The sequence below is a fragment of the Lygodium microphyllum genome, chromosome 29 (assembly GCF_053477565.2).
Source record: "Lygodium microphyllum isolate KBCC chromosome 29, Lygodium_microphyllum_v1.1.10, whole genome shotgun sequence".
Taxonomy (NCBI): domain Eukaryota; kingdom Viridiplantae; phylum Streptophyta; class Polypodiopsida; order Schizaeales; family Lygodiaceae; genus Lygodium; species Lygodium microphyllum.
Genome location: NC_141163.1, coordinates 59,047,453 through 59,068,937, shown reverse-complemented (window position 1 = coordinate 59,068,937; position 21,485 = coordinate 59,047,453). Strand labels below are relative to the sequence as shown.

Here is a 21,485-nt window from a genome sequence, read left to right as displayed (position 1 = left end):
AAAATCGATCCCAATGATATGAAGATCAATTTAAAAAAATTTGTATGAACTCATGGACAAAAAGATCTTGAGTTGTTGTTGGGGGGGGGGGGGGGGGGGGAGAGAATAAGAGTGAGTGAGTGAGTGAGAGTGAAGGAGTACTAAAGGCTTTTTTTGTAAAATTGTATGTTTGCAATACTCAAGAGGGTTAAACCGATGGCCTACAACTTAGCACTTCTAGACAAGCAAGGCATAGAACTTGGGTTTTTAGTGGAAAAAAAAAAAAAAAAAACTACACTTCAAGGTTTCTTAAAAATTCAAGCAATAGGAACATATATTCAATCTTAAAGTTCACTTACATTTCTAAAGCTTGTATTAATAAAAAATGCATTATTTATCAAGTTCACTTACCCGAGAGAAATTACCAACAAGGTCCACAAAATTGTTCCTAAAGCTTGTACTAATAGAAATTCATACAAATGAGGACCAAATGAAGGGCAAATATCAAGAATATACAACATAGACAACCCATCTATGACTGTGATACTCGCACAAGTACTCCAATTGTGAAGAAAATACACACATGTTCATCATGGGGGCTGCCTTCTTTTGCTATATTACTATCTTGATAACTAATACTTCATCATGAGGAAATATATTTGAACCAATGGCATCAAGCTATTTATATATTTTCCAATCCATTTAAGACAACCACCTTTTGTAAATATAAAAAATATTCCTTAGGAAAATGAGGATAAAATATGGATACAACCATGGAGGATACACTTTCACATGCTGAATTAAACGAAATTCTCTTTCAGACCTACTGTTTGTAATAGGAAAATAAGCTACAAGGGAATCTTCAGAATTTTCAAACCCATCTTTAGTTGACAACTCGTATACATCTCCATGCAAGATGAGGATATTTTGCTTTCAACAGATTAAGAATTATAGGCATTAGGGGCCATTCTTTGTTTATACTCAATTATCTTATCAATAAATATTATGATACATGTGCTTCCGTTTGTGAGACATCACAATGAAAGAGTCCTAGCAATGGAAGGTCAAGATCTTATGAAATGCATGGTAGTGAAAATGAAAAGTTTGACCTACAATTACAGACAGACAAGAAGAATCTAATTTGACCTATAGGAAAGTATATTCCCTTACATAAAAGTCTGGATACAAATTACATATAATAAAGTTTGTTTACTTCTCTCCAGAGGAAGTTTGTGATTTAATTGTATAATCCCATCAAGAATGTAAGAGGACACATGAGATATGAGAAGATTAGAAAACAAGAGCAATTAATGTGGTTACCTGATTATGCATAGATATATGGGACATGATATGAGGCTTGCCGTTTGGATATTCACAAAGGTTGGGAACATCACTTTTGCCTTGCAGAATTTTTCAATTACTCTTTTTTTTTTAAACATTGCGATACCATTTCTGGCAGTTTATTTTGCACCCTCATAGCACCCCATACAGGTAGAGCCAGAAATCCACCAGTTCATTCCTGGGAATCTTTGCAGAGACTATTATTCAATCTTTATTTTTTTTTAATCCAATACCATTTCTGGCAGTTTACTTGGTACCCTCGCAGCGCACCATGTGGATAGAGCCAGAAATCCACCGGTAAGTCCCCAGGAATCAAACCTGGCTTCTCAGATCACCCACACAGATGCCTTATCAGCTGCTCTGAACGCTACTGGGAGACACTATTTTTATTTACTCTTTATCTACAAGAGTCTCATTCTTGTAGTATTTGGAAAGCTTTGCTTCTGTGAAGTCCCCAAAACTTAAGTAGTCTGCCTGTCAAAATGTAAAGAGGTTAGAGGGAGATACCTTTCCATTCGTTGACAGTGAATGCTCCATCATTTATGCAATTCACAAGATTATCTATGTTATACCTTCAAGAGACTCTCCTTGTGCGTGTGATCCATTGTGAGTGGTTGATCCCTGACATGAAGACAAATTTATCAACTAGTGGTGAAAGTGCAGAATATATATGGTGTAGGGCATAATAACATCGCTCTGAGCCCTTGGCTGACCATTATTGTAAGAGTTGAAAAGAACCCAATGTATGTCACCACACACTGATATGGTCACCCTAATTCTATTCCATGGTCTTTGACTCTCATACAAGCAGCTTGAGGTAGTACAAACAGAAATTGCATAAAATATTACCAGTGTGGTTGCATGAAAAGAGCAAACGTGTTACGCACTACACCACTAGCAGCTTCACCTCTTGCAGTCTATAACATACAAAGCAATGAGAAACCATAATCAACTAAACAGCAGCACACTATTTCCATTAACAGAGACATTACCTGCACATAGTGGGGTGTTGCATGAAAGAGTCCTCCAGAAAGGAATTCAGTTGCTTCTCCCATCTGGTATCCTATATTGTCCTCTTCAAAACTGGCCTGCAGTCAAGAGAGCAAACTGGAAGAAGGATAAACTTGATACACCATCTTCAAAAATACCATCTTCATAAATCAAAAGCTGCACAACCACCATAGCTGGAGGAATGATAAACTTTAAGGATAAACTTGATACACCATCTTCGATAATACCATGTTCATAATAAGAGTACAAAGGACTCTTTAAAGAGTAGCTAAGCACATAACACATACAATGGTTGTGTGAACAACCAATTTGGTGGGCTATAATGCCAGACCATTTTAGGGGCAGTATGGAAAAAGGTGCCTGAGTCCTAGCTCCACAAAAAAACTTCTCTCCTCCTCATCCTCTTTGACCTCCCTACAATATCCAACCGAAGTGCCAATTGCTAAAAGCTCATATGAACTAACGACCATAGCAAGCGAGATTTTTCTAGGCCTAAAGTTGTCATCTAGACTCCCAAAATCTTATCTGGAACAATCTGAGATGCCTTGCCTCTACCAATGGGAGTCAACTACTCTGTGCTCTAATCCCACTCATCTCAATCCTCCTCCCTGGCCTAGAAATGTAGCCAAAGAAGGCCATGTCACATGGCCTATCAAGGAATGGATCCCTCTACGTCCTTTCTCCTAGATTCCATTGTAATCTTTAGGAAGGCCTCCTCTGATAAGCCCAATATCTTCATCTAACAAATAGGTGCTTGGGTGTGGGTCGATGCAGCACCTCTTCTTGCTATGTGCCATTACTCTAATCCTCTGTATGAAGAATCTTCCCTGGGATAAGTAAGTCCTTTGTTGAAGAGTGTGGCTTACATCTGATCTCAAAGCAGTGATTGAGGAGAAGAGGCTGCCCCCTCTTCTCTTCAGCTATAGTCAATGGTGGTTGATGATAGGCAAGATGAAACAAATCTCCATACTCGAATAATAGCAGCTGACCTCAAAGTTCATCCCTAAGTCTCTGGTCCTAATCTCCTGGAAAATCCAATGAATATTGGGCTGCCATGGTCCTCCATGTATGGGCGTGATAGATAGAAGCATCCTGATCAAAAGTTTCTTTCACAGCTCCTCACTAGGAGGAAGATCCATGGAAATGAGCTTGGTCAATAAGACTTTGGTCTGGCAATTTGGGCCTATGACCTCCAAGTCCCCCTCTAGAACTGAGTTGTATAATGACATCCCAAACCACATTGGCCCTATCTGAGCTCCCAACTCCTAATCAAATAAAGATCCTAATGAAGCACTTCAATTGGCCAATGCATGACCTAGAGAATGCCAGTAGGAAGTAATTTACCACATGGTTGCAAGAACCTTGTTGATCACCACTCTCTCTACTAATGAGAGTCTCATCAAGCTTTAAATGTGTTTCAGGCAAGCAAGTTTTTATCCCCATTTCATGACGACTAGCTCATTCCGCCTCTTTGCATGTTGATTCCGCATGTTTTGCTTGGCTCTCCACCCTCTTACTTAGATAATCACTCTCCTTAGCTGTTGTTTGCTTCCCCCCTTTCACATCTACTGCTGTCTACAGCCCTAACACCCTACATCCCTCGTTCTTCAATTGCCCAATCATTTTCCTTTCCTATCCACACTATTTGCAGCTGTTTACCCTCAGATTTGCAGCCGTTTTTCAGTCTCCCATGAGAAATCCCTCTCCTCTCTTCATTCTTCACTGTCCACACTGGTTTGAGCTGGTTTTCCTCACTTTTGCTACTAGTTTCCTCTATTTCCAACAAGGTGCAGCCATGGTGAAGGACACATTCTGGAGCCACGTGTACCGTTAACAACCATAGAGCTAGCGGTGGCTTGAAGCAATGGGAATGCAACTACTGCCATGTCATATACATAGGAAGCATTACACAAATGAAGGATCATCTTGCTCATGTTAGTGGTAAGAATATTGATAATTGCCCTAATGTGCCTGATGATGTGTTTGCTAGTTTAGAGCATTGGAGGTGGCAACGCCTTGTGGTCAGCAAAGTAAATGAGGAATAATACTCTATGACAAAGTGCATGTCCTACTGTTTCACCTCCTACCGTAGCTGGCAGTGCCCCAAAGAGGGTTACAATGTGCATAAATGGTGCTGCTTCTACTAGTGCCAACATCTCTATGGATACACATACAAAGACAATTCAAGCAAGTGCAGGTGCATCTGTTGAGGGTCCAATTGCTTCACGAACCCCTTTGCCGCATCCCAACGGTGCACAAGGTGATAGTAGCTCATCAGTAGGTGCATGTACCACAAGGGTAGCAAGGGGATTGTTGGAAAGGACATATTACAACAGTCCTTCAAAAGTAAGCAAAGGCAACTTGCACCGAACTGCCCCGCGACCTGTCGCCGCCTAATTGCTTGTGTTGTCGCTTGATTGCATGTGCAGTTTGCTACCTTTTGCCTAGACTGCCTATGCCATCTAGCTGCCTGCACAAACTACGACTTGCGCTTGACTGTCTGACAGTCCCTATGACCTACATCGCACCGTGCAAGCCTGACTCAACCTAATGACCTGTTGTGTAAAAGAATTATCATTCCTATTCTCGTTGCTCCCTCGGTCTGCAGCAACATTACCGCCGGTATCACAGCAGCTAGCTTGGTGGGTCCTCAACAGTGACGCTCAATGGAAACCTTTGGTCAACCGCTAGTGCATTCTGCAAGTGCCCCCCAGTCAAACACCTTGCACGTCATCCTTTCTAAGGAACAACTCTTATCCGTCCGTGCCACAAAGCTATAACTGAAAGAGACAACAATCTTTGGACATGTCATAGGACACTCCATGGAGGGCCCAGCTTTGGGATTGGCTTCACTCCATGCTACCCATTAGCACATCGCAGATTGAGGAGGCAGTTCTCACAGGGGATCTTCATGGTCCGACTCACCTCCGCGGATGCAGTGCGTGAGCTAGTGGATAGCTCACCTAATGCCTCCATGAAGGGGGTCGGGTCATCTATATGATTCCCTGGTATATTGGCTTCACAGTGGAGGACTTCGCACTCCACAAAAGGTTTCCTAGATACCGGGTCACCCTTCTATTCCCTGGTATATTGGCTTCACAGTGGAGGACTTCAGATGGCTTTTCGGCACAATTCTTCCCCCCTCCTTCGCGGATGCAGTGACAGCCTTAGGAGTCCCAAAGGTACGGGTGGCTATGGAAGATGCAAACAACATACCTTAGTTTCTTGAGATTGAGGCAAGCAAACTCTCTTTCAAGCAGCAGGTTATGGTGACAGGGCAGCTTGGTCAGTGTCTGCAATGCCATGACTTTAGGCATCAGGCAACAGATTGCACGCGTTTCCGAGCCAAGGCGGCTCAGCCAACAAACCCGTAGGTGGATGCTAACAGTTTTACACGGGTCCAGCAATGACAGAGAGGGAGGCGGCAGGGAGGCCTCAACCAACCCCTCAAACACATCAACGGCAACAAAAAGCAAGAGGGCGGGTGACGGGCACCTCATCAGAGCACCCCATAGCAGCCCCCTACACGTCCCACACAACAAGATCACAAGCCTCCACCCCCACCACCAATTGAGGTGTTACAACCCACCCCACCCAAGATCCCCCAACCCCCCTATCCACCACCATCTCATGGATTGCCCCGCAACCCTATCCCACAACCCCCCTATCCCACCTTATTGCCTGTGTGCGAGACCACGAGATGATTGTGGTACGGAGGGTCCTAAGGATCAGATTGCATTTAGGGGCCTCATGCCTTGGAGTCCTCAAAGTAGGTGGTTATAGATTTCCACACTTTGATAAACATATTCTATGTAGAATACAAGGAAGCACATAAAGAATGTATCAAGGAGAACTCTAGATTAAGACTAAGAGAAGGACCCTTTTCTAATTTCTTTGTGCAGGAGACGACAAAGGAGCAACTGACACGTAAGTGGTGCGACATGAATGGAAGGGATACTTGTTCATATTTAAAACTCCCTCACAGTGTTTGTACTTACGTAATACATTAGCAACTCTAGCTCAAAGCGAGATGGGAGCACATATAGATATGTACACAACACTATGTGAAATAGACAATTAGTAGATAGGGTGAGAAGTTGGTATACATTCATTGTAATGATTGGATCTTGTGGATCTTTTAGAGTGATGACTATGAGGAGGGTATGCTCCTATGGATGTACAATGGTCACAAAGCAAGGATAGATGTGTCAATCTCTAATGGGGTAAACTATTTTGAGAGCAACGATAAGCAACATACATTAGCTTGGAGATAGTGTATGCAAACATAGAGAAGCATCTTACCCATAGGATGATTTTGTCCCATGCATACACTACCTCCATCATCCACTCCCTCCGCGGCCGTTGGGACTAGGTGCAGGGCCAGTCTCGAGCTCGTCAGGAGCTCCGTCTTCACTTTCTACTCACTTGGGGCGGCCATGACCTGTTATTCACAATGCAAGCGAGCAGCCCCAAATGATGATACACACCCCTCTCCCCCCTCCATGGCTTCTTGTCCCCATCCCCCCCAGACTGCCTTGAGAGGCTTGTATACATGATGGATTTGTGATTTGCATCAGCTCCAGCTAGTCTGTTGAGCATGTGCACTTCATTGTAATCAGCCTTCTGAGTAATATAATTAACCACATTTTACTTGCAAAAAATAAAAGCAAGCAAAGGCAAAGGCTAGTCGTGAGATCACGAGATTGTTTATACAATGCACCACCCCTTTTCATATTGCACGCACAAAGTGGTAGAAAGGATCATTAAGGCCATTAGTTAGATTTTATGTGAGAGGGAGGGTCCCACCTATAAGGCTTTGCACACACGTGGGCTTATTAGATAGAAACACGCCATATGGGAAGAGATGTAGCATTTGAAGACAAATTGGCAAAAATATGATTGCACTATCATATGTGATGGATGGATAGATGTGAGGAGGAATGTATATAGTATCTTGGTGTCTTCTTGCAAAGGGACCATGTTCTTGTGTGCGATAGATGCATCGGCAATAGGAATAGTAATCACAGGTGATTACATCTAGATGTACATCAAGACTGCCATTTTGGAGATTGATGCAAAAAATATAGTGTAGGTTATCAATGACAATGACAATAACTTTGGCTTATCGGGAGGATTCAATTGCATTGGTGAAATCTCCAACTCCCATTTACACAAGTTGAGGATCACTAACATGGAGGGTAACACTCTAGACCTCTTGTACGAGTATATGGATAAGATTGGAGAGATGCTAGAAAGAAACATTTTCTTCTCTCAAGATGAGTAATTGTATCAATGACCATTCGTGCTAATTTCTCTTTTTGAATCATATCTATGATCCATCATGATTCATAATTCATATCAATACATGGGTTAACTTTCATAAATACTATAAGATATAAGACATTCATACAATGTGGAACAGAAGATAGGATTGGTTTCACAAACCAATGCGTACTATTGCACATTACTTGTATCTCCTTTGGCATAGCAAGAATCAATAAACAAGTGAGGAGCTTGAAGAGTTCTACAAGATTACCTTAATAAGTGGACTGATAGAGATGTTTCCATCATGACACGACTTGAGGATGATCTCCTAAAGTTTCATAATCATACTCTTTCATTTACACACCCCACTGCAAAGTTACATGAAACACAGCTCCACCTTGTGTCTTGGTGGAAGAGGAATGTAAATTGAGCTCCGATTTTGGTAAGTAAACAATAAATATGAATAAGTATGTTGAATTTATTCTTATTCTTTATTTTAGGGCTTGAATTTAGCTAATACTTCTTGAATCCTAAATTCTAATTCTAAATTCCTAATCTTATTAGAATTTGGTAGAAAAGGATGGCTAATCATATTCTCTCACACAACTGCAATAGTTGTCTTGCTGAGAGAAATTGAAGCATATGGACTTTGTTTCACACCAAAAAGAGAAACAAGTCGAAGACTGCCTAGCTTGAGATTGGTTTTTTGTCATTGTAACTTGCACTTGATTGAGAATTCAAGTTGAATACTTGAGCCAAAGCAAGCAAAAGTAGGCAATATTGATATAGGGAATATGAAGGTATTCCCACCATTCCAGAGGAGATAGACATCTATAACATGCTTTGTGAGGAGATGTTTACAGTTGTGTATCAACTATAATCTAGCTATCCATCATCTAGAGCAAGAGAAGCTCGACTTCGACGTGCAACTGCTTTTACATCTACCGCTCCAGTAACTGATGATGATGATAATGATACATTCTCTTCTTCTAGTAGAAGTACTAGTGCTCTTGCTGGTAGAGCTGAGCATAGATTCATCCTACGTATGGACTAGTTCGTTCCATACGGTTCATACCATACCATACGGTACGTATCCGTACCATTTCGTACAAAAAAATGCTATTTTTGGCCTCTAATGACTAGACCATACAATATCTTCCAACTCCTAAGCCTTATATTTATTATCATAATTCCAAGTCTCTCTCTCACACATGCACACACTCTCTCTCTCCCAACTTCCAAGATGAGTATGCAATTCCAAGAGCATCCTTCCCTGCCTTCTCTCTCTTTTCTTTTCTTTTTCGTAATGGATGTTATATTTATAAAGTACTAAACGACAAAAGAGTTACAAAAGTCATGGCAAAGACGCAAAGGAAATTGCCATATGCCAGGGAAGTAAGTTCTCCCGAGGAAGTAAGTCAAAGTGCCGAATGAGATCTATCTGCCAATGCAAGAGACCTTTAAGCCTAGCAATATGTCCCTGAACATTAGAGGCTGAATCAAAAAGAAAAGCATTCCGAATGGTCCAAATGTGCCAACAGCCCCAGTATCTAAGAAAGTGAAACAAGATCTTCATATGCGACTGTGTCGGTGTGGGGTATTTGGGCCGCATAAAAACCCAATTAAAAGGGCTTAGCGAGAAACCAACCACTGCTTGCCAAACCACTGACAAGAGTGACCAGATTTTCTTAGCGAGAGGGCAAGAAATAAATCGATGACGGGCCGATTCCACACTGGTGGTGCAAAAGAAATAATTGCCGTTGGAGATTCGATACTTGGAAAGGGCTGAAGCAAGAGAAAGACCACCAATCATCACCCTCCAAAGAAAGACCTTGCATTTGAAAGGTGTCTTGTTCAACCAGCCCTCCATCACAGTTACCTTCCACCATGACTGAGATTTACGATGTATTACATACACACTCCCATGTGTCTTCTAGTAGCGCATTGCGCATGTTGCGCATGAGGTTTTTCCTTGTTATCCTTTTATATTCATCCTATTAACTCAAGTGACATTGCTATTTTAGCTCTAAACATGTGTTCTATTATCTATAATCCAAAATAACCAAGTTTTTGTTTTTTTTTTGTACTAATATCGTACCGTACCTTATAAAATCATAAGGTACCAATTAGTACCATAGTTTATCATACTGTACAGTATTGTACCTTTCGTACTTGACAACCTTGGAGCTGAGAAGGATGAGACAAAGGACATACCTGATGATCCTGAGTGACTCTCATTAGATAATAGATCATGATTCATAGACTTGTACTTTGTAGACTTGTTAGTTAATCATGTTCATGGCTCATTTGCATTTGGATGAGATTCTGTGATCACTTGACACTAATACATCATAGTTATATTTATTTTTCACACAATTTATTGAGTATTCTCTTTTTAAAGTCTATATGACATAATATGAGTCACTGGCTATTCACTATTGAGTCTTCAATCTTGACATCTGTCATAATCATTCATAGACTATAACATACTACAATATTTTATATTGTATTTTTACTTTGGCCTTTCTAGGGATTTTTTAAAGCCATTAATTTGTAAATATTATTATTAGGTATGACCACATAACAATAACCTTTTGAGGTTCTTAGTTTGGCCTTTCTAGGGCTTTTTTAAAGGAAGATTAATCTAGTTATTAATTTGAAATTATTATTATCCTTTTTGGCATAATTTAGCCTAGCTTAAATCCCCCTAGATCTAGAGAAGGCCTACCATGGTGCCAACTGAGACTTCTCAAAGGGGACAATGGCCATCTAAGCTCTCCTTAGCAAAGGAAAAGTGGAGTATCAACAAGAGGGAGATCAAGTGCACAACAAGCATTGTAACAATCTTTCATCTTGTAAACCCCTTGGTGTTCCTTCCCTTGTCGCTTCATAATATAACTACTCTCTTTTTCTCACAAAACTCCCTTGCAAGCTATTCTCTTTTTAGCAAAGTGCCTACTTGTTGTGAACTAAGGTGGCAAGATTGTCTGCGGGGAATCATAGTGCCAATTGTGGATGCAACATGGAAAGTTGGGAAAATCACTCCATTCGCTAAGTATATGCACTTCTACTGCCTCAGAGGTGGATTCTCTCCCCCCCCCCCCCTCTCTCTCTCTCTCTCTCTCTCTCTCTCTCTCTCTCTCTCTCTCTCTCTCTCTGTGTGTCTCTGGTAGCACGGACGCAAGCAAGCAAAGTGCAGGTGGAGGCGGGCGCATTGGTGGTAGCAAAGGCACAGGCGGTGGTGGAGCCTATCAATTAGCTAGTAACAAAGTGATCATTGTATATAAGGGGAGTTCTATCTAGGGAGAGAAATCTGAAATGAATGTCTTTTTGAACTCCTACTTCCCTTAGCACTAGCAATGTCATGTTATCCCACTCTTGGGCCACTTCTCTTTGTAGGTTGACACTCTTTGTCAAATATAAGACAATGTTTCTTGATTCAAAGTATGAAAACAACAATGCTTTCTATATAGAGAATGATATTGTGAGGTTGGATAGACTCCAACTCGCCATAAATGTGTAAATTAATACACTAAGAGTAACAATTAGCTAGCATAAGTCAATTGTTTTTCTCACACATCCCAACTCTGGCATAGAATGGGAAATCCATCTTAGGTTCAATTATGTGACTAGAGGAATGGATCCTTTGTAAATAACATATCATAGCAACATAAAAGAAAAGAGTGCATTTATAACATGTGATAAAGACAAGACATGTACCTTTGGTTTTAGGTCAGTCCTAATATTACACTTGCACATGCATTGTCTAGGGATCAACTCCACTCGATGGAAGCTAACCTACTAGAGCATGGCTTACCTGTCATTGAAGGGTTGAGCATCGATAGTCAATCACATTATAAGCTATGGATTGATATGTCTCTTGGACATCCTATAAAGCATAACTGACTTATTGGGTGCAAAGTTTCCTCTTGTTTGGTTCCATTCAATCTAGGGACAAGGTAATATCACAAACTATCATTGAGCGCAAGTTAGAGTGAAGCTTTGCTATCACCAATTGAAAGTATTAGAGTCAAGCTTTGCTATCCAAGCTCATGGTCCAAGGCCATACACCAAGGCGATGGGGGACAAGCATAGAAGCTTCTCCTTTACATATGCATGCATGTACGTATGGGGTGCGCGTACACGCGTGTGTGTGTGTATTGGTCTAGAACTTCCTTTTGTTTGGTTTCAATCAATCAAGGGACAAGGTAGTATGGCAAACACTCATCGGACATAGGTTATAGGGAGGCTTCATGATCACCACTCCAAAGTACCATAGTCTAACTTTGCTAGGCAAGCTCATGGTCACAATGTGTATTCATGTGTGTGTGTGTTTGGGGGTGAGGGTTTGCACGTGTTTATTTATTTGTCACATATATGGAAATCTATACATACACACAAGCACACATACCAAACACACCAAAACCAACCCCCCCCCCCCCCCCCCCCCCCCATCCCCGCCCCCGCCCCCCCAACCCCCCGCAAAAAAAAAAAAACTAGGCAAAACTTCTCACTTGCAATTTCAAAAATATTCAATATGAGATTTACATTACCTTTACAATTTCTCCAATAAAAGTCTTTACATATAATCCAGCATTCTTGTCAGGGCAAGGCACCTCATGACCATCTTTCATGTACATGGCACAAGTAAGGCCTGGAAGAGATTTTTAACATTAGTATAAGTTACGGATATTAATTCTATTGCTTTTTAAAACTAAGATAACAAAAAGTTCAAGTCACAAGGCTCGTAAGAAAGTTCAAGTTACATATTTATATGAATTTTTAAAAACATTGCATATCAATGACTCAATGACTTACTAGTTTTCTAATTGCACAAACATGTTCCCCAATAAAAAAAATTGAACTAAGGAAAATATGACCTAGCTTAGGAAACAATGGGTTGATATCAATGCACAATCTAACAAAGACAATCACTTCTATTTATAAGAGGAACTCAAAAGTGTAAGGTTGAGGAAAGACATTTTGCAAGGGCAAGATATTCTTCTTTTCCAAGAAAAAAGTGGCTAATTATATTACTCTAAAGACTTTACAATGAAGTACCTGTGTACAACAGCTTGGCTAGAGCTGATATAAGGTCAAGTTGGGATCATATATACAAGCCTCTGATGGCAGTTTGGGGGGGAATGGGGGCTAGAAGCCACAGAGGAGGAAAGTAGTGCCACCTGGGGTTGCCTTCCTACATTGTGAAGAACAGATCATGGCCAACCAAAGTACTTTAGAAGAAGTGTCAGAGCTCCTTGCAACAAGAGTAACTTTGCACCTGATCTCAGAGGCCATAGCGGAAGTGGATGATCAAGGTCCAGAGCTCTTCCAAAGTCTCATATGTGACAAACACTCACTGTCTACAACCAACTAACAGCATGCCTTCCAGATGTGTCAAAACTGTGAGCCTCTCAATAATCTCCCATACCTCCAACCACTCAACTGTCGGTTCTAGTACCTACCAAATGGGCACAGCCACTTGTCTCCATAAGAAGAATGTTATCATGCATCTATGTCTCACCTAGGATATAAAACCCAAGATAGGCACCACAAAACGAATAATGCAAGATGCTCCTCTCCACACCAACTGCGTTGCCTCACAAGACCAGAGGCAATGCTTTGAGGTTTCCAAGTGTTGCACTGGACAATGCTTGCAGACTCCATCCTGCTGCAGCCTGCATCTAAGCCAGCCAACTCCCAACTGCCGAGCCTCCATGTGCCAATAGCCATAGGAAATAAGATGTTCTCTGCAGCCTCCAACTACCCCACAAGCGTCACTAGAAGGTCTAACAGAAAGGCTCAGTAATGCTGTGTTCTGCCTAGTGTCTGTTGCCTGAGGGTGACTGTTAGATTACGGGAGATAGATTTCTTCAGACTGATGGAAGCACGAGTGTCCTTCACCTCCCAACCACGCCTAGATAAGTGCTGGCCCTCAATCTTATCTCTTTGCCAGCCGTCAACTTGCTGGAGTCCTACTATTCCTGGACTCCCTTACTCTCTAGGCTCCCCTTGACCCCGTTCGGGCGCCCAAGAGCCCGGACGGTCACTCTCGTGCATGTTCCCCTAAATTTACCTTAATGTAACATTAAATATCCCTTTTAATGTCACATTTCACACTTATGACCTTAATGTGACATTAAATATCCCTTTTAATGTCACATTAATGTCACATTTCCTTCCCCTTAAGAATCGGTTTCGTCCTCGAAAACGATATTTGGAAGGTCTAATTGTAAATCGGGAAACCTTTTCTTTAAAGTACTTACTCGCTCCCATGTTGAGCTTTCCTCTGAACAATCTTTCCACTTAACCAAACATTCTTGATAAATAGTATTCCTCGTTCGTCTATTACGAACATTTAATATTTTTTCTGGTTCATGTGGATTAGATTGGTCATAGAATAACTCCTCAATATCATCATTTAGGATTAGATTATCCAAATCCCCCAGCTTCTTCCTTAGTTTACTTACATGAAAAACTGGATGTATTTTACTACCAGCAGGTAGTTGGAGCTTGTAAGCCAATTCTCCCACCCTTTTAAGTATTATGAAAGGACCACAATACCTTGGTGAAAGCTTTGGACAATGTCCCTTTTTCATAGTTTTAGTTTGTTCAGGCACCTTAAGATAGACCAATTCTCCTTCTTCAAAGGAGATGTCTCTTCGGTGAGGATCTGCATATGCTCTAGCTCGACTTTGAGCCTTTTTAATATTTTCTTGAGCAAATTTTAACATATTATTCATATCCTCCAAAAAGTATTTAGCTGCCTGAACCTTTTCCTTGTGCAGTCCTACTGCAAAAGGAGCTCTGGGCTGAAACCCATACATCAACATAAACGGACTATATCCAGTGGAAGAGTGTTTGGCATTGTTATATGCAAACTCTGCTATCGGTAAATACTCTTCCCAATTAGTTTGCCTTTTGCTTACATATGCCCTAAGCATATCTTCAAGAATTTGGTTAACCCTTTCAGTTTGCCCATCTGTTTGCGGATGATCCGCCGTACTCATGCTAAGTTTAGTATCCAATTTCTTAAATACCGCACGCCAAAAATGGCTATCAAATTTTCTATCCCGATCAGAAACTATATTTGCCGGAAGGCCATACAATCGGTATATGTTCTCTACGAACAATCTAGCCAATTCTGGTGTTTTAACATCAGTTGAAGTTGGAATAAACCTAGCCATTTTGGTTAACCTATCCACAATTACCCACACAGAGTCGTGCCCCCTCTGTGTTCTAGGTAAAGCAACAATAAAATCCATGGAGATACTCTCCCATTTTCCCGAAGGAATTTCTAATGGATGGAGAAGTCCTCCCATTTTTAATTTTTCAGCTTTATTAACCTGGCATTTATTACATTTGACCACATAGTCAAGGACGTCCTTATTCATTCCAGGCCAATAGAACTGCCTTTTAATAAGACTATAGGTCTTATTAACTCCTGGATGTCCCGCACTAGGGGTATCATGACACTCAAAGAGTATCTGGCGCCTTATTTCTATATCTTTCGGGACACATACCCTACCCTTGTAGAGTAAATAACCATTATCAATGGTAAAATTCTTCCACTTGAATCCAGTTTGAGCAACCCCTGATGCTCCATTTCCTAGTTGAACATCCTCAGATACTCCTTCCTCAGTAGAAGCACTTTTATTTGGATCCCCATTTTTTATTGCTTCCCATATGTTGGAATATGCCGGATCAATCTGACATTTCCCTTTTAAAGATTCAAGCAAGTTGGAAGTGAACTGAGTAAAACTCAATTCATTAATGATGGGCATTCTGCTGAGTGCATCAGCTACTATATTATACTTTCCTTTTCTATATCTTATTTCATAGTCGAACTCTTGGAGGAGTTCGGCCCATCTGGCTTTACGCCCATGTAAATCTGGTTGATCATTAAGCCACTTAATGCTTTCATGATCTGATAAGATCAAAAGTTTGGCACCATACAAATAATGCCTCCATTTCTTCATTGCATGTACTATTGCATACAGCTCCCTCTCATAAACAGAATAATTCTGTTTTGCACGATCTAATTTCTTGCTTTCAAAAGCAACTGGTCGACCTTCTTGTAATAAGACCGCGCCTATTGCCTTGTCACTGGCATCAGCTTCAACCACAAATGGTTTATTGGGATCCACTATTAATAATACTGGAGCTGTAGCAATAGCTACCTTAAGTTTTTGAAAACTTTCATTTTGGTCTGTTCCCCAATTAAAACTTTTCCCTTTCCCTTTAAGTTGGTCTGTCATTGAAACAGCTATTTTGGCATAATCTCGAATGAATCTACGATAAAATCCAGATAAACCTAGGAAGATCTGCAGCTCTTCCAGGTTCCGTGGAGGTGGCCATTCAATAATTGCCCTTACTTTTTCTGGATCCATGTTGATTCCCTCTTTCGAGATTATATGCCCTAAATATTTGACCTCTTGTGCAAAGAATTCACATTTAGTTTTCTTCGCATAAAGGGAATGTGTTCTTAACAGTTGGAATACTAATAATAAGTGTTCCAAATGTTCTTCTCTTGATTTACTAAAGATCAAGATATCATCCAAAAAGACTACTACAAAATGTCCTAGATAGGGCCGTAAAACACTATTCATCAGCTTCATAAAAGTAGCTTGTGCATTAGTGAGACCAAAAGGCATCACTAAAAAATCATAATGCACGTATCTAGTACGAAATGCCGTTTTGGAAATATCTTGTGCCTTAATTCTTATTTGGTGATAACCTGATCTTAAGTCTATCTTTGTGAAGAATTTTGCCCCTTGCAATTGATCAAAAAGATCTTCCATTCTGGGCATAGGAAATTTATTCTTCACCGTTATTTTATTAAGTGCTCTATAGTCAACACAAAGTCGCATAGAACCATCTTTTTTCTTTACCAATAAAATTAGTGAAGCCCAAGGTGAATTACTGGGTTGAATAAACCCTTTATCCAGGTAATCCTTAATTTGTCTTTCAACTTCTTGATGCTGTGTTTCACTTAACCTATATGGTGGTTTTGAAATTGGGTGTGTGTCCTTATTTATGTCAATTGGGTGATTTATTTCACCCCTGTCTGGTGGAAGGCCACTAGGTAAATCAGAAGAAAACACATCTTTAAAATCATCTAACAAACTGTTCAATTCATTATTTACATTCAATTCGCAGACATAAGAAAATTATTGCTTTATATTACAAGAAATAAAAGTATTTTGTACAGGAAAAGACCATAGCATATATACCTCACAAACTTCCTTCTTTATCAGCTTCTGAACTTCAGTAGAACACAGCAAAGGATTATCAGATACTTCATGTTCACCTTGAATGACAAAAGTCTTACCATCCCTTTCAAATTCCAGTGTATTATGGTGATAGCTACGTTTCAAGGATGGTTCCAATCCCCATAGCCACTCCCTCCCTAGAGCAATGTCAGCTCTTTCCATGTTCATTATTTGGAAATCAAGCTTATCTTTATATCTTTGAATCTCGATTTCCAAATTGGATACCATTGTATCCCATATTTTATTGTCTTGGCCTTGCATCATACGCACAACGTATTGATGCTCACTGTTTTGTTGGGGAAGTTTCAATTTTTTGACAAGTGCATAATTTATAAAATTATGTGTGGCAGAGTCATCAATCATGAATCTAACCCGTTTTCCAGCTATCAATCCATGTACTCTAAGTAAATCATGTGGCCCAAAGGTAGGATGCCACAAAGAAGTTGACATACAACACTTATGTTGTACATCCATGTGCAAGACCTTTAAAGATTTATACTTTTCATGACCCTTTAATTCTAAGGTCTGCACTACATGGATTTGTTTTTCTTTTCCTTTGCCCTTGTCCTTTTCTTTGTCTTCCCCCTTTTTCTTTTGAGGGCAATTCCAAGCAGCATGGTTAGGGGATAGGCAATTAAAACACAATTTTTGTTTTTTGGCCTTATCAAAGTCATCAGGACTTAGCTTTGGCCTCATATATGGTTTCTTTTCAAAGGGTTGTTTTTTACCCTTGAAAAATGGCATTTTTCTTTTAAATTTGCCCACAAATTTTGAGGTTTCTAATTCCTTAGACTTGGGCTCCATATCAGTGAAACTGGTGAGTGTACCTGGACGCGTACTATCTTCATAAATTAATGCAAATTTAATTGCCTCTTCAAGCGTCTTAGGTAAACTCCGTTTTACTTCCTTTTTACAGGCTTTATCCAGTCCCCTAATGAATCCTCTAGTTTTTTGGAATTCATCAATTCCTTCCAGTTTGAGGATTATCTCACGATATTCCTCCAAATATGTCAGTAGGGGTCGTCCCTTTTGTCTGACATAATCCCAATCTTCCCAATTTCTTTCCATTTCATTTTCAGGAAGAAATTCTTTTAAAAATACGGATTCAAATTGAGCCCAAGTTTCAGGTATTTTATTCGCCTCCTTTAAGGTTCGCCACCACTTATATGCTTTGGAGCCCAAAGTTAAACTGGCCTCCAGTGCTTGGAGATGTGGTGGTGTATTTTTTAATTTATGTAAATCTTCCCATTTTTGGAGGAAATTAAAGATTGTATCTTTATTCCTATCTTTTTCCTCCCCGTAAAATTGAGGTGGTTTCATATCTTTTAAAACCAGATTATCCCTCAATTTATGATGGGTTTGGGGTTCTCTAGAATCTCGAATAGTCGCATCTAAATTTTTCGATGAAGATGGGACATCCGAGATTTCTATTTTATTTTTATCTTTTTCCAACAATAAAGTTAGCTGAGATTTTATTTCAGTAAGTGTTTGAGTTAAAAACTCCATTTGAACCCCTTGAGTTTGCACACGAGCAGAAAGATCATCAAATTGCTCTCTCGTGGCAAAAAATTCTTCCCATTGTTCTTCTTGTATGTCTGGTTCATGGGGATCTACCATAGGTTGATCCCCAGAACTAGGACTTTCCATTACCCTTTCTTTCCCTTTTTCTGCCATTAATACACTGGAATTGGAAAGCAAAAATAAGAAATTTGCATACAAGATCAAATACTTCCCTGATTTTTATGGCAGGCTGTGGCTTCAGTTATATATGAAGTTTTTCTGCCTATCTCACAGCAGTCGCAGTCCAATCCGACTCAGCAATCTGATACTGACAGCTCCACTTCTGATCTGTTTCTCGCGGCTGCTGGCAGCTTCATCTGAGCTGATTGGTCCTCGCGAATGCTGGCGACTCTACTCCTGGTCCTCGTGGATGCTGGCGGCTGCACGTCTGGTCTAGTTGGTCTTCGCGCTGGTCTTTACGTTTTTTTTTTAAATTTTTTCTCTACCCGTTTCGTTCCTGCCGCAGGTCCCCGTGACGTTAGACCAGTATTCAATGTCACTTATGTGACGTGGCGCTGCAATCTTTAAAATTTTGACGGCCCGTTTTCTAACGCGACGGGACGGGGCATTTCTGACTGGCGGCTTATTTTCTAACTGACGACCCGTCAAGTATTAACGCGACGTCTTGATGACCAGCGACCCCAACGATTATTTCCGTGACGAATCACGTCACGTCTTCACAGCTCCTGATTCCGGCTGCTCACACGATATGACCAAACTGACGACCTGACGGATTCTTGTTTGACGAATGATCAGAAACATAGGCTCTGATACCAATGTTAGATTACGGGAGATAGATTTCTTCAGACTGATGGAAGCACGAGTGTCCTTCACCTCCCAGCCACGCCTAGATAAGTGCTGGCCCTCAATCTTATCTCTTTGCCAGCCGTCAACTTGCTGGAGTCCTACTATTCCTGGACTCCCTTACTCTCTAGGCTCCCCTTGACCCCGTTCGGGCGTCCAAGAGCCCGGACGGTCACTCTCGTGCATGTTCCCCTAAATTTACCTTAATGTAACATTAAATATCCCTTTTAATGTCACATTTCACACTTATGACCTTAATGTGACATTAAATATCCCTTTTAATGTCACATTAATGTCACAGTGACCAATCCAAGTCCTTCTATACCAAGATGTGTTTACAAAAAAAAACAGACATCTGAGATCTTTTCTAAATTGTGGAGACGTGTCTCAACAGCTCCTGCCCGCCATTGCGCCCAGCTATTTCTCCCCCTCCTCCCATCGCCCAGCCTTCCCCCCCTCCCTCCTATCACGCTGTGCTCCCCTTCCCATCAGTCCTCCTCATGGCCCCCCCCCGCAGCCCTACTGGCCGCCAAGCAACCTCCTCCCATTGCGCTGAACCTCCTCCCCTCCTACCATCGCCCAACCTTCTCCCCCTCCCTCTTGTCGCGCTGTGCCTCCCCCTCTTGTCAGCTCCTCACGCTTTCGCCCCCCCTCCCTCCACACACCCCCCCGGGCCCTGCTGCCGCCAAGCAAATTCCTGCACAGCCCCACGCCTGTAACTGCCCCCCGCACTGCCCCCGCCTCCCTTGCCCTACGGTCCCATTCAGTAGGCCCCGACCCACGTGTTCCCGTCGGGAGCCGACCATCCGTGGTGTGCAGCACCTCCCCTACCACCAGAAAACAGCATCTGCCCTCCTCGCCATCAGTTGCTCCCTCCATGTGCAGCAACACTCCCCCCCTCCAACAGCACAACAACGTGATTGGTAGGTTCTCAATAAGGACGTGCAATGGAAACCTCTGGTCAGACGCCACTGCATTCTGCAAGTACCCCCTAATCACACACCTTGTGCGTCGTCCTCTCTGAGGAAGAGCTCTTAGCTGTCCGTGCCACAGAGCTAGAGCTGAAAGAAACAACGATCTTCGGTCAGGTTGTAGGACACTCCCCATCTACGGCCCAACTTCGGGATTGGTGTCACTCCACGCTGCACATTGGCACAACGCTGATCGTGGAGGCGGTTCTCATGGGTCAAGGGATCTTCATGGTACGACTCACCTTGGCAAACGAATGCGTGCGTGAGGTAGTGGATAGCTCACCCTATGCTTCCACGAAGGGGGTCATCTACATGGTTCCCTAGTAGAGTGGCTTTACACTGGAGGCATTCGCGCTCCATAACAAGTTTCTTAGACATCAAGTCACCCTACTCTTCCCAAGACTGGCGGTAGAGTATCGCCAACAATTAGTGGAGGACCTTGGATAGCTCTTCGGCACTATCCTTCCCACCTCCTTCACGGATGCAGTGACAGTCGCATGAGTCCCAAAGGTATGGGTGGCAGTGAAAGAGACAAAGAATATACCACAGTTTTTGGAGATTGAGGTGGGCAGACACTCTTTAGGCAGCAGGTTATTGTGACTAGGCAATCAGGGCAGTGCCTACGTTGCCATGACTTTGGGCATCAGGCGGCAGATTGCACGTGCTTTGGAGCCAAGGTGGCTTCGCCGACAAGCCCACTGGTGGACGCTAGCAACTTTATACGAGTCAAGAGATGACAGAGAGAGAGACAGCAGGGGGGCCGCAGTCAACCCCTTAGACACAACCACGGAAACAGGAGGGCGAGCGTGGCCCCCCCGACAGAGAAACCCGCACTTCCCCCCGCCTATCTCACCCAGCAAGACCATAGGCTTTCATATCCACCTCCCATCATGGAGGCGTCATAGGCCACTTCACCCAAGGGCCCACAACCCCCACATCCACCTTTCCCCCCCCCCTCCCCCCTCCAAAGCCACCGGCCACCCCCCCACACCCACCTTGTGCCTTCGACAATCCCACCATCCCTTGATCCTCCCCCACCCCACCATCTCCCCGCTGATCAATCCCCCCCTCCCCACAGGAGGTGAGAAGCCCCATACGTCGACATCCTCCACTTGCCAGCAGCCTAGCCCCCCCCACCCCCCACAAAGCCACTAGCTCGTATGTCCATGCCGCCTATCACACTTTTCCAAGATAGGCGCAGCTGCTACCACAAGAGTTCTTTCGCAGTGGTCCATGGTCCTACCTAAGAGTTGCGGAGCGCGGAGAGTTCCCACTACCTCTA

The 21,485-nt window shown here is 42.1% G+C and overlaps 1 protein-coding gene across 2 annotated transcripts in view; it reads right to left on the bottom strand.

Moving 5' to 3' along the window:
• Window positions 1-978: 978 nt before the first annotated feature.
• Window positions 979-21,485, bottom strand: part of LOC148010681 (2-oxoglutarate (2OG) and Fe(II)-dependent oxygenase superfamily protein) — a 153,878-nt gene continuing 133,371 nt past the window's right edge. The window contains exons 11-15 of one of the 2 annotated variants that reach the window (XM_087671746.1): window positions 12,150-12,250; window positions 2,313-2,408; window positions 2,170-2,237; window positions 1,893-1,941; window positions 979-1,790 (exon numbers count right to left, since the gene is read on the bottom strand). In XM_087671746.1, coding sequence (XP_087527872.1) covers window positions 1,782-1,790; window positions 1,893-1,941; window positions 2,170-2,237; window positions 2,313-2,408; window positions 12,150-12,250 — 323 coding nt within the window. In that variant the 3' untranslated portion in view covers window positions 979-1,781. Of the gene's footprint in view, window positions 1,795-1,892; window positions 1,942-2,169; window positions 2,238-2,312; window positions 2,409-12,149; window positions 12,251-21,485 lie in introns of both variants that reach the window. The other variant, XM_087671745.1, reaches the window with a different exon arrangement.